This window comes from Notamacropus eugenii, chromosome 7 (assembly GCF_028372415.1).
Source record: "Notamacropus eugenii isolate mMacEug1 chromosome 7, mMacEug1.pri_v2, whole genome shotgun sequence".
NCBI lineage: Eukaryota > Metazoa > Chordata > Mammalia > Diprotodontia > Macropodidae > Notamacropus > Notamacropus eugenii.
In genome coordinates, this window is record NC_092878.1 from 120,778,593 (window position 1) to 120,794,712 (window position 16,120).

Below are 16,120 nucleotides of genomic sequence, written 5' to 3' on the forward strand. Positions count from 1 at the left end.
AGTAGTAATCACTACTTAAAAAATGGTGTGTGTGTGTGTGTGTGTCTGTGTGTGTGTGTGTGTGTGTGTGTGTGTGTGTGTGTGTCTGTGTGTGTACGTGGGCAGCTAGGTGGCCCAGTAGATACAGCACTGGGTCTGGAGTCAGGAAGACTTACGTTCAAATCCAGCCTCGTACATGTATTAACTATGTGACCTGGGGTCTATAGGGTCTTTCACGGGAGTCTAGGACACACACAAAACTAAGACGTATTTTCAGATTTTAGGTGAAAAGACACTGCTGCGTATTGATATTACTCACTAAAGGATCAGCCAACCCTTACATTTCTCCCTTAAAAGGCACCTTCAATAATATCTCCAAAGAACTTTACATACTTAAAAATACTGTGTAAATGCTAGCTACTACTACTATTATTATTATAATAACAGTGACGTATAGGTATAGTGGATTAAAATAAGGACAATGTAGACCTAAAGACAAACATTTGTTTTAGGATTTTAATTACAGCTCTGCAAAGGCACTCCATCTGAAACTGGTCTCAGCATGAGGCCTCTGACAATAACACATGGTGTTAGGATTCACCCTTTCCACATGGGTGACAACTCAGTTATTACTGCTATTTATCAGGGATGCACAACTGTACACTAGGGATCTCATCAGATTGTGTAATGTACTTAAAATGGCTTGGAGTAACAAGCTATAAAAAAGATGAAAAGAAAATGTACCACATACTGTACCCAGAAAATGAACGCTTTGAGTCTTGTGATATTTCTCTCCGATGCCCCATAAATGGTGGACTGATTATGTCTGATGAAGGAACTTTCTCCAGGTTGGACGCTTTACAGAAGGCTATATTATGATGCGTACAAGTCTAGCACATGGCAAGAAAGGGACAAGACTGTGGTTTTGGGAAGCAGGAAAATGTTGTGGTGTTTCAAAGAGTAGAGGCTAATTTTCTAATTCAGCTGGTGTTTGCTCTGAATACAATCGGGAGTGTTTTCATGATGGGATTTTAAAAAAATGAGTAGCCATCATAAAGAATGGATGTGAAATGTGGTGTGAAATTAAAGTGGGACTTCCCTGAAATGTTAAAAGATATTCCTGGGGATGAAGTAATAAAGGCGGTAATAATTAACTGACATTGAAATAGCATTTTAAATTTGGCAAAGTGCTTTACACATATCTCATTTGAAACCCACGTTAATAATAATAGCTGTCATTTATAACAATACTTTAAAAATTTTACATTTAATTTTTTCCTCAATTTTCTTAACATTTCTTCAACCTGTAAATAAAAACTATTTTTCTTCAACCTTTAAATAAATTAACGTTTATTTTTTAAAATGTTAAGTTCATAATCTCTCCTCTCCCTGCTCCTTGGGAAAGCAAGCAATTTGATATTTATTATACATGTGCAAGTCTTGTAAAACATTTCTGTTATACAGTATAAGGTATTGCAAATGTTTGCAAAATCTTTTACATGTTAACCTCACAACAATCCTGGAAGATAGGTGCTACTATTATTCCATTTTACAGATGAGGAAAGGAAAGATCAAAGAGGTCTATTGACTTCTCCATGGTTCCACAGTTAGCATAAATCACTGGCAGAAGTCAAAACCAAGTATCTCCTGACTCAAGGTTCAGCACTCAAAGATGCAAAAGGTTTAAAGGAGGCAGGAAGACACCCAGGTAATTAGTGAGGATGCTGAATAAGCAAGCCATGGGGCTAATGAAAATCTTTAGTGTGGACTTTAGATTCTAGGTTGCTGCTGCTTTTCAGTCATATCTGACTCTTTGGGACCCCATGCATTGGGTTGTTTTCTTGGCAAAGATACTAGAGTGGTTTGCCATTTCCTTCTCCAGTGGAGCAAGGCAAACAGAGGTTAAGTGATTTGCCCAGGGTCCACAGAGCAAGTAAGTAACTGAGGCCTGTTTTGAACTGATGAATCTCCCTGACTCCAGACTCAGTGATTTATCCAGTGTACCACTAGCTGCCCTGCATTTTTTTTTAAGACTACAAATAGAGAGGAATTGGGAAAGTAGTAGCAAGGGCTATTCTCGTCCCCTGAGGGTCAGAGACAAAACAGAGCAGTCCTTAGGATGGGATCTGTGAACAGACATGCTTAGCATCTCAGCTGGCAGAACACCCCAAGTCCCCTTGGAGAAGCGTAAGGGCGACTCAGCAGGAGCAAGGCTTAGATGCAGAAGCCGCCATACAAGCACAAGGTCTACTCTATCCAGGCTTGAGAAACTTCAGCTGAATCCACAAGAAAGCAAAGGGGATTTGGGGGTGGGGGAGAAAAAGCTCCCTTTCCTCAAACAAGCACTTGTTACTTATTCGTGCTTTATCATGACTCTTTTTATTTGGATCTCTCCCCAGATATCTGGGAATCAGTCTGGGGTCTCCTCCTTCCTTTGCCTTCTTCCTCCCCTATATACTTTCTCCATATATTTTCTTCCTTTTGCTCATATGGCATGCATTTCAGAGCACTTGTTTCAGGAAACGAATATTCAAGCAAGAAGCGGACTAGATCCCAGACAACGTGCAAAGGCCGCAGGTGCTCCTCAGCCTGATGGGGAAGGCACGCGCAAATGAAGACACGTGAAAGAAAATCACAGTGTTTTCTCTCTGGGGAGACTCCAGCAACATCTGCTTTATCTCCTTATTCACCCGGAGTCAGTTTCAGGATGAGAAGAGTCCACAGATAGGAAATATTTGAGGAGAAGGGAACTCACGGACCTAGATGTGGAAGGGACCTCACAGGCTTTGCAGACCAGCCCTATCATCTCACAGGTGAAGGGACTGAGGACCAAAGAGGGTCAGTGACATGCCACGGTCATGCAGATTAAGCACCACAGGCAGGATTTAAACCCAAATTCTGACACCAGAATCAGTGCTCTTTCTATGAGAAGGAGGCAAGTCACTTAATCTGTCTGCCTTGGTTTCCCCATCTGTCAAGTGGGGATAATAATAGCAATTACCTCCCAAAGTTGTGAGGATCAAATGAGATATTTGTAATCAAATTTGCCAACCTTAAAAAGCACTATAAAAATACTATGATGATTAGATAATTATAATATCCAGGCATATAGAAATTGCTATATAAAACCTATTCTTATTAACCAACAGGTTAATCAAGCGGAAAGAAGTGAGCTAACAACAGAGAGAGACACATGGCTGTAAGACCCTGAGCAAGTGACAACATTCTCAGTAAATACCTTTTGGCCTTTTCCTTTTAAAAACAAATTGATATCATCTGGTTGACTAATAGTGTGAAACACTTGGGATGGGGTCTTGTGAGCAACACAGCTAGAAACCCTAAACACTCAGGGTTTCTCCCTACAATAGCATTCTCTTTTTCATTGCTACAATTCATACAGGAAAAACTAAGTGGATGAAAAATTCCTATTTTCCTGACTATGAAATACAACAGGGCTTAGAATTAAATAGAAGGGAGGGAGTAGGTTAGATTGCATTTTCAAATATACCATGCTTTCAATAATCCCAAATCCTTTTCCATCATGTAAACTTAACTTCTTTTTAAACATAAAATATTCTCCCACTGATGCTATGCCTGTGAATACTGGAAGAGCCTGGTCTCTCAAGAATCAAAGTTACAGGTGATTAAAAGAGTTGTGGAGAAATGTATGGTCAGAGAATTATAGATTTAGAACTGGAAAAAACCTATTCCAAACCATCAGTTTGCAAATGAGAAAATTAAGGCTCTGAGAGGGACGCTGTCTTACTCAAGGTTACTGTAAGAGAGAGAAACAGAACACTTGAGGGCTGCTAGCACAGGTTCACTCTTGATTTGGTCAGACAGGAAAGACACTAAAAAGGGGTAAATCTTACTTTATTCTAGTCTAGTTCTCTCAGAAGAGGTTGTTGATGGTGAGAGCACAAACTCCTACAATACTCCCGAATCACCCTTCTCACAGGGGCTGGTGAGAAGGGGGAGCAACTACCCCTACCTCTCGACAGTGTCAATCAAGATGGGCACAACTTGTGCTTCTCCTAAATCCCCAAGCCCCAGTGGGGGCCAGTTGAGGCAAATAGATTCCCCCCAAGCCTTGATGGGGGCCAATCAAGGCACACATAGCATTCCAGCTTGTGCATTCAACCCTAAGGCTCCCCGCAAGCCTCAATGGGGGCCAGTTGAGACACACACAACATTTGTGCATTCAACCCTCAGTGTTCCCCATTCACTATCTAGTGACTACCTGCTTTATAGGCCAACAGACGAAGAAGGCATATTGCCAGCAACAGCCTCACAAGTTAACATCACCCCATCTCTGTATCACACTGCTCAGCCACCGTGGATGTTTATGTTATTACTGTTATATAACTACGCACAAGCATGGTGGAGATGTTTTGAACCATAACTGTGGGAACTCATATCTAGTACCTGGGAGCCTTACAGCCGTAGTTATGGCTATGAATCCTGAGAAACTGAACTCTGAGAAATAATAACAAAAATTCACTTTACGCACACTAAAATCCACCTTACTTACACTAAAATTCACCTTACAAACAGTTACAAAAGTAGGAAGTGAAAGAGCCAGGATTGGAACCTAGGTCCTTGACTCCAAACCTGGCACACATTCCACAGCACTCCATGGTCTCTGGCGTGAGCATTAACAGGTTTCAGCAGATTTATGTAACTTTATTTTTTTCACATGTTTAGAAATAAGTTTGTTTTTACATTATTATCTATTAGCTTTTGAAAAAGTTTTATTGATATGTTTTGCTTTCACATTACATATATTTACAGATTACTCTTATTTCATGAGAGGTCTCTTGTAACAAAGGACGATCTTTGACTTAGAGGAGTTCACAGTCTAATTAATAAGGTAAAATTAATACAGATTAGTACAAGAAAGTATGGAGTTAAGCGCTATAAATTGAGTGTGGCCCAGAAAAAAATGAAAGAAGAGTCTGAAGAATACACATTTTTGTGATTTCCTTTATGTTCCCTTCTCCCTCTTTTCGATCACCACTTCTATTCTCTCTTACCATATTCCTTTATTTTCTCACATGGATTCTTTCTCAATCCATGGATATAATTTGCACGTTTTCTGAGTAGTTTATGGTATGTCCCACTATATATGAGCGTATGGGAGATTTATTTTTGTATCTTCTTCTCCTTACTGTGTGTTGTATATATTAGGCACTTAATTAGTTGTTAAATGAATGAATGGGCCACATTAATATCTTCTGAATGAAGATTAAAGTTAAAAATACTACAATGTGGCCAGTTAATAAGAAAGAAAAACAAATAAGTTGTTTGGCCTACGATGATTATCATCCTAAGAGAGTTTATTAATCCAGCCTGTGCTGGTAACATCTTCTCCTTATGACATATCCATTTGTTCGCCAATCTTAATTCACTATTTCTCATTTCTACTAGTCATGGCATAATGACTATTCTCCAAGTGAATTTACTTTGTGAAAGGAAAAAACAGAAGGAGCAGAGGAGGGAGGGAAGGAGGAAAGGAAGGAGAAAAGAAGAAAAAGGGAGGAATGGGAGGAGGGGAGAAGAGAAAGATGGAAGGAAAGACAGAGGAGAAAAGGAAAGAAGGGAAGGAAAAGAGAAAGAAAAGGGTGAGAGGAAGAGGAGGGAAGAAAGAAGAAAGGGAGGAAAGGAGAAAAGAAAGGAGGGAGAAAGGGAAGGAAGAAGAAAGGGAAAAAAAATCAATGTTTTAATTGGGATTTAACCAAACCACTGTATCTCAGCTTAGCTTTGCCAATAAACATTTTCCAACTCCAAATGCTACCCTAATTTCCTCAAAATAGAATTCTTCTTGGCAACTCAAATAATTAACAGCAGCTCCCTTAACGTGGATGCCAGCTTCCATTTAACATAACATCCAGCCTCGCTTTAACATTCAACAGCTGTTGGCGTTAGCAGCCACCCCCTTCCTCACTTCAGCTGTTTGTTTGAAAGCTGAAATTTAGCTTACAAAATGAAGATGGGCTACACAAAGCAAATGGAGAGAGCTCACTGCATCCTCGCCAGGGTAATTAAGTCTGACTGGCTGAAATTACAACTAGGCGTCTCAACGGTAATTAATCTATCACCTAACGCACCACAAACATGACTTCTTAATAGTAATCTGCATTGAACTCCTTCCCATGACATAAACATATGCTATAAAAAGATTTCCAGCTCTTTACAAATTTGTTTTAGGATTAAACTGTATTTTTCAAAAATTTGTCCAGAGAAATGGCATTACCTTAAGGACACCTTCCAAAGAGAAAATATATAGGTAATAGGTTTCCATAGAGAAATCTGAGTCATAGCACACAATCATTGCCCAAGATCCTTCAATTTCTGTTTTATCCAGTTCCAAATCAGGGGATCCAATTCTGTTTGTCTACAAAAAGCCGACCACTTGTGGATATAACACTTGGGACCGGAATAAAGATGCCGGGTTTCTAGTCTCCCTTCAGCCACTAATTTATTTTATGCACCTGAAAATATTATTCTGAAAAGGAGTTCACAGGATTCACTATGCTGCTAGTGCAGCCCATGGGATAGATCTAGAGGCAAAGAATCTATCCTTCAGGCCCATTCTCATGCCTCACCAAAGCACAGAGGTGACCCTGAGTTCTCAAAGGTTATGCCAACATAATACTACCTCTGGAAGGTCCTACCAAGCTGGAACGGCCCAGTAATACAGCAAGAACCAGTCTCCATTAAGTCTGGAGATGCTCATTGGCCTTCTAGCTCTACTTAAGGTGATAATTTTTTTTTCAGCCAGAGAAACTCATGGAGGTCCAGGGGGGTGTGTGATTTGTACCCCACATGGTTGAAATCACCGATCCTTAAAATGCAAAAGTTAAAAAAGGAAGCTGACATTTACCAAGGTTTAGAAACAAACTAATGTGCTGATAGGAAAAGGGAGGATTGGGGTGAAAGGGTCTCTTTTGCTAGGAGTTAAATTCTTGGACACTCTTCTCAGTACCTGGCCTTTTTCCTGTTTCCTAGGCTCCATTTCTTTTCTTCCCCTAGTAAACACTGTCCTAACATATGCACAAGACGTAATAATTGATATTTACATATAACATTTTAAGGTTTGAAAAACACTATACATAAATTATCTCATCTGAGGCTGAAAACAACCTCAAAATGCTATGAAGGAAATACATATTAATCTTGTTTTCACATACGAAGAAACTGAGACTCAGAGATATTAAATGACCAGAGTGGTAAGATTGAAAACCTAGGTCTTGTCAATTCCCAGTCCAGCACTCTGGCCGCTGGAAGTCTCCATGGATTCAGCCTCTTTTGAAATCCACTCTTCATTGTTGTCTCCTGGGATGAGAAAGTCAAGGATGAAAGTAGAACTCAAGTGTCTAGACCCACTGAGGCTTCCAATGACATTGACAGAAAGCTAACATCATGTCCTTAAAGGGAGTTCTTTAGCTCAGAGAAAAATCAGGGACCATATGAAGTGCCTTCCTCATGCCATGGACCACATACCAAGAGATAAAATTTAAGATAGCAGTGGATAGAGAGCCCACCCTGGATTCAGGAAGACTCATCTTCCTAAGTTCAAATCTGGCCTCAGACATTTACTAGCTGTGTGACCTTGGGCAAGTCATCTTGCCTCATCTGTAAAATAAACTGGAAAAGGAAATGACAAACCATTCCAACATCTTTGTCAAGAAAACCCCAAACGGGATCATAAAGAGGCAGATATGATTGAAACAACTAAACAATAACAACCCAAAATGGACTGAGAATTCTGACATCGCTCCCAACCGTATTCTATTTCAGTTAGAAGCCAAAGAATTCAATCCCACTCCAAAAACAGTGAAGCTAGGAGGGGCTTCTTAAAAGGCATAGCTGAGACAGGGAACAGGGGAACAAAACTTATCTGAGTTCACATATTAAAGACAAGGATTTCCTATGCTTAAGTTATTAATATGTCTCCTAACTTCATAAAATTTCCCTTCCGTGTGTTATATAACTATGCTTTCCTTTGGTTACTATCCAAAAAAAAAAACCAAAACCAACAACAACAAAACTTAGTAAACCTAAGGGAAGATGAGATACTTCTTTCACAGAAAGGGAGAAGGATGTAGAAACCTGAATCTCATCCTCTTTAGGGTTACAGGGAAACCAGAATAGAAGAAAAGATGAGACAGAGACAGAGACAAAGACAGAGAGAGAGAAAGTAAGTAAGGTATAACAGCTAAAATACTTGACCCAAACTTAGGATGACCTGGATTCTAATCCTAATTCCGATACTTTTTTGCTGTGGGCAAGTCACAGGGTGGTTGAACCTCAATTTTCATATATAGAAAATGGGCATGTCACTTACTTTGCCGAATACTCTGAAGTTCAGATGAGGAATTTGGTGAACCAATTTAAAGGAACTGAATTCAAAAGCATCTAATTGATGGAAGAAAGGATCTGAGTGACAAATTTTCTTATAAGTTGCTTATGCTACTATGACTAGGAAATATTCTGAGTTAAAATCTAACATGTAAAACTTGTGGAATTACAGGTGTACCAGATTTTAGAAGTTAGGCAAGAAGTCAATACTGGAGAGGAAAACAGTAATACTGTAATCAAGTACCAGGCGTAAACAGTGCTGGCTGATCAATATTTTCCATTACACTCAGTAGTCTCAATTTTAACTGGAATCCCAATTCAGGAGTTTAGGAGATGAGCAGACAACAACTCTAATGGAGGATAGTTATTTCTTAATACAATCAACAGCGGATAAAAAAATTCAAGAACCAAGCTATGATTTAAGCTTTAAGCTTATTATTGAGATATAATGGACTAGACAGCAAAAAATATAAGAAAACCCAAAATAATATTAGCTGGAGTCAGGAAAATTCTATCTTTCTTTTAGATTTTAAAGGCAAGTCATATAACTTCTTTGGGCCTCACCATCCTCATCTGAAAAATAAGGATACTGTTAACCTTGTATTTATTTTGCATATATCCTATATAGTAACATTAGCGTTATAGAGGGCTGTCCTTCCTGTCTGGAAGACCTAGGTTTAATTCTTAGCTCTGACCCATACAGATTGTATATCATTGGGTAAGTCATTTAACATTCAGAGCTCTAGGTCAGAAGTATCAAACAAGATGCTGGAAGCTACACCTGATTAAAATATAACTGGTAAATATTTAACAAAATAGATAAAAATGAAACAGAACACAGATAATGTAAATATGTGGTTGACTTTCCTAAGTCAACGGGAGGCCTTTATTTAGTGGTCCTTTGTTTTTTAAGTTTGACACCACGGTTCTGGGCAACTTTGCCCCAGTAGAATGTAAGCTACTTACCAGAAAGGTAACACTATAATAGTGTTTCCTTCTCCAGCTCACTTGACAGATGAGGAAATTGAGGCAAACACGGTAAAATGACTTGCCTGGGGTCACACTTCTAGGAAGTGTCTGAGCCCAGATTTGAACTCAGGAAGATGAGTTTTCCTGACTCCAGGCCTGGCATGCTATCCACTGCACCACTTAGCTGTCCCATGGCAGTATAAGACCCCTGTGGACAAGTCTGGGTTCCTAACAGGCATAATAACTTGAAACCCAAGCACCCTGCTCCCCAGTTTGGAGCATCTGGGCATTTTATCACTAGTTTCTGCCAGATATCTACATAATGAACAGACAGGTGCACAGCTATAACTAGAGGGCATTTAAAAGGATCTAATTGACCAAAGTCCTCTCGTTCCTTTCTGGCTGTGTTCAAGTTAGGAGGAAGGGAAGGAAATAAATGTCAGGAACTGTGCCAAGCACTTTATAAATGTTATCTCATTTGATCCTCCTGATAACCCTTCGAGATAGGTACTGTGATTACACCCATTTTACAACTGAGAAAACTGAGGCAAACAGAAGTTAAGTGACTTGCCTAAGGTCACACAGCTAGTAAGTGTCTGAGATCAAATGTGAGTCGAGGTCTGGCTACCTCCAGGCCCAGTACTCTATCCACCGCATTACCCAGCTGCCTCTGTGAGAGGGAAAGAACTGAGACCCTAATCCGAAGAGAGACCTCAGGGCTTTATATCCCCACCAGGAAGTCCATGAACACAAGGTGCTGTATCTCTTCTTTCCTGGTTTTAGGCAATCAGGACTGGAGATGGCTGTGGATCTTTCTCCTGAAATATCAGGAAAACAACTGAATAAATTTAATAAAGGTAAACTGAGCTGTAATAATAAATAATAAAGGTAAACTCTGTGTAAAATCACAATTAAGTTTTATATACATACATACACACACACGCACACATTACATATATAATATACATACATAAAATGTGTGCGTGTATGTGTGTGTATACACACACTGTTAACAAAGTGGGTGAGGCTGGCCACCTCAGCAAGGCCAGGGACCCCAGTGAGAAGGAGGTGACCCTCTTCATTGACACCCAGGAAAGGAGGGGGTCTGAGAAGTTGGGGAATAAGCTACACTAGGCAAAGTGGGTTGGCACTCAAATGTAGACAATCATGCCCCCCTCTGACATTTAAGGAGTGGTGACTGGTTTAAGGGATTAATCTGATGCCTGTAATCTTGCCTATAAGACCAGTACAGCATCCCCTAATTGAACAAGAATAGGCAAGGACAGATGGCATGCCTTTACGGGATGGTACCAGGTTAAGCTGGTTGGGACTGACAGACAACAAGCAGGTGTCCCAGAGGTTAACGGCATGAATGATAACTTTTTCTTTCAACCATACTTTATTACTAACTCAGAGGGAAAACTGCATTCCCCAGCTTAATTCAAGAACAAAGAGGTTGCTTGACAAAATGGGGCAGTGATAGGGTGTAGGGTTATTTATAGACTAGATTCAGTTATTTAATGATATAGGATGATTTTAATTTCTTCACACTAGGAGTCCAAGAGCAAAGTCTAAGTGGGTTTTTCCAGAAGCTGGTGAGGAAATGAAGTCCCAAGTGACCTGCCCAGTCCAGTAATAAAAGGTGTAACCTCATCCATCCACTTACTATGCTGTATTTGTAAAATAAGCCTGACGGGACAGGCTCTACGTAGAAACAGTGTTAAGTTTGACTCCACTCTCCGCAGGAACCCAGGTGGTGTAAGGGAGAAAGAACATGCTCCTAGGAATTGAGTGGAAATGCTTTTAACTTCTGTGCTGGCTATACCTTCCCAGTAAATAAATCTTTGTAAAAGCTAACTGATGTTAATTTGTTAAATGCACTTGGAGGGTTATGGGAAACATACCCAAACGGGAGTTTAAGTGACTAACTAATACTGGAGAAGAATCATCTGAACCCCAAGAACTCTGAAGGAGAGACGTGGTTAGCCTCACTCTGAAAGCAGAAGCCCAGAGTCATGGCTACACAATGCACCCTTCCTGTGTTAACTCATTTTTAGTTTGAAAACAACAAATCAGTAAAGATCCCTTTTGTTCTTTGTCTCTAAATGATTATATCCCAGGATCCTAGATTCTACACATGTTGCTGAAATTTCTATTAGAGATAAGCAGCATGATTGCTCTCTCAGGGTCTCCTACTATCACTTTTCTCAAAATGCCAAAATAAAACTGGTATTTTCTCCATTCAAATATTTGCCACCCTTTGTGTGGAAATCAATTCACATCTTAGGTTCCAGCCACTCTGAACAGCTTTCCTAAAGAGGAATCAGGGCATCCTTTAGCTAAAATTGTAGAAATATTGCTTTTTTCTTTTAGATTTTAAAGGCAAGTCATATAACTTCTGTGGACCTCAGTATCCTCATCTGAAAAATGAGGGGGCTGAGCTAACAGATCACTAAGTTCCCTGCAAGAAAGAGAATCAATCTGGGAGCCAGAGGACCTGGCTTCACATACCACCTTTATCGTTTATTCCCTGTGTGAGCTGGGCAAATCACAACCACTCTGGGCCACAGTTTCCTTGCCTACAAAAAGAGGAGATTTCTTTAGCAGGAAGAAATGTGACCCTGAACAATACCGAACACTAAGGTTATTAATGGAAACAACTGTTTATTTTGACAGGAGAGACGCATTATAAAAAGAAACTGAATAACTGACTGAAAAAGGTGGACAGTCTCTAAGGTCCTTTTCAGCTCCAGGTCTGTGGTTTTAAATCTACAACCTTATGATATTTTTTTCCCAGAGATACAACACAATTGATTACGATATTTCAAAATAACAAACAAAAAACCCTATTGTAACACAAATTTAAAAAAAAAAAAAAGAAAAGAAAAAACCTCATAATCAAGTGCTGTCAAATACTGAACTCAACTTCTCTTTCCAAGGTGGTATATAGGAAGAGACATGGGTTTCATAGGGGGCATCACCACAAACTTGGCACACCTTCTATAGTCAATTCTGGAGTGAGTGAGCCAAATGGAGTGCCTTTTCCCATTTTGGTATGTGCCAGGAAACCGACATGTTTCAGTAGGAGCTGATGGCAAAGACCCTGTTCTATAATGGTTCTTGCACTGGCCCCAACAACATGGTTCACTCTGTTAATCCCTGGAAAGTACCTACCCCCAAAGATCTGCCCCAAGATCTGTAATGGTAATCCATCTGGCAAGAAGAAATGTGACCCTGAACCATAAGGGTATTAATGGCAACAAGTCTGTTTGTTTTGACTGGAGAGACCCATTATAAAAAGAAACTGAATAATGGACTGGAAAATTAGGATCCCTGAGAAATCAATCTGGAGAGAGTAATCCATGCATTCTCCAAGCACCTTGTTGACAACAACGTTGATAATTTTCTTCAGCTGTATGCAATTAGGTGATGAGAAAGACTGGCCCTCCACTGAGAAGCATCAGTACTTAAGTGGGAAGGCACATATTTGAAGTCTAATGCTTTTACTGGAAATCTTCCACTTACAAAGGTCACCCACCATTTCACCCTCACTGCATTTCTAAGCTCCTGAAAAAGCTCTCCTATTACCAATAGGACATCTCAGCCTGGATATCCCACCAGCACCTCAAATTCAACTATGACCCAAATCAAGATAACTTTTCCCTCTAAAATTCTTCTTCCTTCTAAGATCAGTTTTGGAGAATGTCAGTTATTTACTGAGTCTCTCACATTCAAAAACATTGACTTTTTGAACTTTCTTATCTATCATATCTAATCTATCATCAAGACCTGGTGATCCTAATGCCTGCAATTCTCTTTACATTATTTTAAATTAGTTTTTTTTAATAAACAAAAATTAGTTTTCTCTCCTTCCCATCCACTCCTGGACTAGGTAAAAAAGACCATTCTCTGCCTCATTTCTTAACTTAGCCTTAATCACTGAAAGGGCATTGTCTCAATCAAACTGAGTCTTGCTAATAAATACCTTACTTTAAAAAGTCCAAGGTTTCCCACTGCATCCTGGGCCATCTCCAGTTGTCCTGATCTATATCTGGCCACTGGACCCAGATGTCTTCACAGGAGAAAGTGAGGCTGGCGACTTTGTACAGCTCTGCCTCACTTAAATCCAATTCACTTGCATGTCATGACATCACCTCCCTGATGTCATGGTCCTCTTCTAGAACACAGTAATAACAACAATCCACTATTACCACTGGAAAAAAAAAACCCAAACCCTTATAGCAAATACGCATAATCAAACAAAACAAATCCCCACACTGGCCTAGTCCAACATAATATATCTCTTATGTCTTATTCTCTGCAATTGTCTCCCATATCTCTCCCACCACCATCACCCCAGTACCGGTCTTCATCACTATTTGCCTAGCCCTAGACTGCTACAAAAGCCCCCACCCTACACCTTCAAAAACCCACCCTTCATACTGTTGCCAGACCAATCAATCCTTTATGTACAGGGCAAGTTATCTTCTTCAAGCCTTATTTCATATCATTCCCTACCACGGACTTCATGGTGTTTGTAGTCTTGGAATTCTCAGCTTAGGATCCATTTTTAAAATATTTTTTCAACTGTATTTCAATGTAGTTGGTTTTCTTTATAATTCCATGTATTTTATCTTATGCATTTACAAATATTATTCTAAGAAGGAGTCCACAACACCCACACCCATACACACACACACACACACACACACACACACACACACACACACTTAAGAACTTCTCATCTATTCAATAGTCTCTCCACAATATGCTTTCTGGTGTCCTGCCTTCATGTTTTTATTGAATGTTCTTCTGATATGGACTATCCTTTCCACATCTTTGCTAAATTTTTAGCTGTTTTCAAGGCCAACCTTGGATGCTGCTTCCTTCATGAAACCAAGATTCCCCCATGCTGCCAATGACCTCTTCCCTCCTCAAAACTCATGTATGTTGTGCACCTCTGTAATGCATTTATTATGATGTAAGCTTATTCATGTACTGAACTATAAACTCCACGAAGGCAAGAACTATATCATTACCTAATAGTAACTTTGTTTCTTCCTCTGAGCTCAGCACAGCACTCCGCACAGACTAAGTCTTTAACATTTTCAGAACTGAAATCCATTCTTTTTCTTAGTCCACATTCTATAACTGCTATGCAAAGAATTACAATTAATTACCAGGATCTATCCTCAACAAACTGGTCTGTAACCAAGTAACCCTCAGGTCTGGAGTGTTTTTGTTTTTATTTTTTTCCCCCTGAGACACAGAGTGTGGAAAGGCTGCGGTATACAAGAGATAGGACTCCTGAATGGCTGAGAGACAGCTGAACCTGTGATGTTCCTACCTGAGTAGGGACTTTTTTGCATTAAGAGAGACTGCCAAGAGAAGGAAGAGGGAAGGAAGGAAGAAAGAGTCTAGTCTAGACTATTCTTTCAAGAGGGAAGCACAAACTTTTAAATGGTGGACAGGAGATCCCCAAGACTTGCTCCTACCCAATAAGTCCCTTGACTGCTAACTCCTTCAGCCCTTCAGACTGCTAAAAGAGGTCTCCATGAAATCACTCCCTCTCCTACCTCCTTACTCAACTATCTCCAAGATGGGTATTACATCTATTCATGTATCGATAGTCTAGGCATACAATGCTCTCTCTTTTTAGAAGTTCAGAATAAAAGCAACTTTAAGGGTAGGGTTATTACTATACTTAGCTTATTCTCACCAGCTTAGGTCCCTTTTAAACACTGGTTACATAAAAGACAACCATGACCAATTAGTACAACTTTTTTAAAAAAATTAAAAATACATAGAATGTGTTATGAATTATCTAGGTTAATAATTAAGGTTAATTACCTAAATTAATAAAGCAGAACAGTAATAACAAGTGTGTATTGATAATGACCATAAGGAATATGTCATCTAGCTCCACAATTAAGTGATCTACAGAAGCAACTAGGTGGTGCAAGGGATAGAATGTTAAGCTTCATATCAATAAGTTAAATCCACCCTCGGATTTCAAGTTGTGTGGCCACGAGAAAATCACTGTGCCCTCCCAAATTCTGTTTCCTCATCTATATAATGGTGCTAAATAATAGTTGTGAGGATAATGTTGGTAAAATACTTTGCAAACCTTACAGCACCATATAAATGCTAGCTATTTAGCTATTATTTATACTGTTTTCAGTCCTTCTGAACTCACTATACCACTGGAAAAAACACAGGCAAAAGTTTTCATCAAACAAATTCATTTCTGAAAGTAACGTCTTATCGGATTCACCTTAGGCACAAGAGTTCTGAGACTAACTAGTACCATTTACCTACTTGCTGTATTTCAATTTGGGGATAGTTTACGTGGTTGCCTTTACTATATCAGTCTGTATCCTTCCCACTTTTATTCTACATGAGAAAGATCATGCAGGACTGAGAGGCAGCGACAAGCTGAAGAGAAGGAAAATCTATTTAAGTAAGACTTAAATGGAGGAAAATGGACCCGAGAACAAATCTTCTCCCAAAGGGATGTCATTTAGGCTTGTAATCTTCAATCCACTAACTTCCATCCTCTTCTTTTTCTTCTTAACCTTAAAGCCACATCAATCGAGATGTACATAGCAGCAAAATCCACCAGGCAATTTATCTGAGCAGGCCTCCTGATTCTCTCAGTTCCTACACTGTTCGGGTATTTTCCAACTAGTTGGACACTCATTTATCAGGTAGGCAAATTCAAGGCAAGGTTGAGCTCTCTAGCAGCAGCAAACAAAGGACCTGGGTCAAAACTCTGAGCAACTCATCTCTGTTTTGTCCCTGCTGTCATAAA

The 16,120-nt window shown here is 39.6% G+C and overlaps 1 protein-coding gene across 2 annotated transcripts in view; it reads right to left on the reverse strand.

The window, feature by feature from the left end:
* MCUB (mitochondrial calcium uniporter dominant negative subunit beta) overlaps positions 1–16,120 on the reverse strand; it is an 80,441-nt gene that overhangs the window by 21,558 nt on the left and 42,763 nt on the right. Inside the window, exon 2 of one of the 2 annotated variants that reach the window (XM_072623934.1) lies at positions 13,300–13,486. The exons of the other annotated variant lie outside the window; for it this stretch is intronic. Within the exon in view, the coding sequence (XP_072480035.1) occupies positions 13,300–13,338 (39 nt within the window). The 5' untranslated portion in view covers positions 13,339–13,486. The remainder of the gene's footprint in view (positions 1–13,299; positions 13,487–16,120) is intronic. 2 annotated transcript variants of the gene reach the window in all.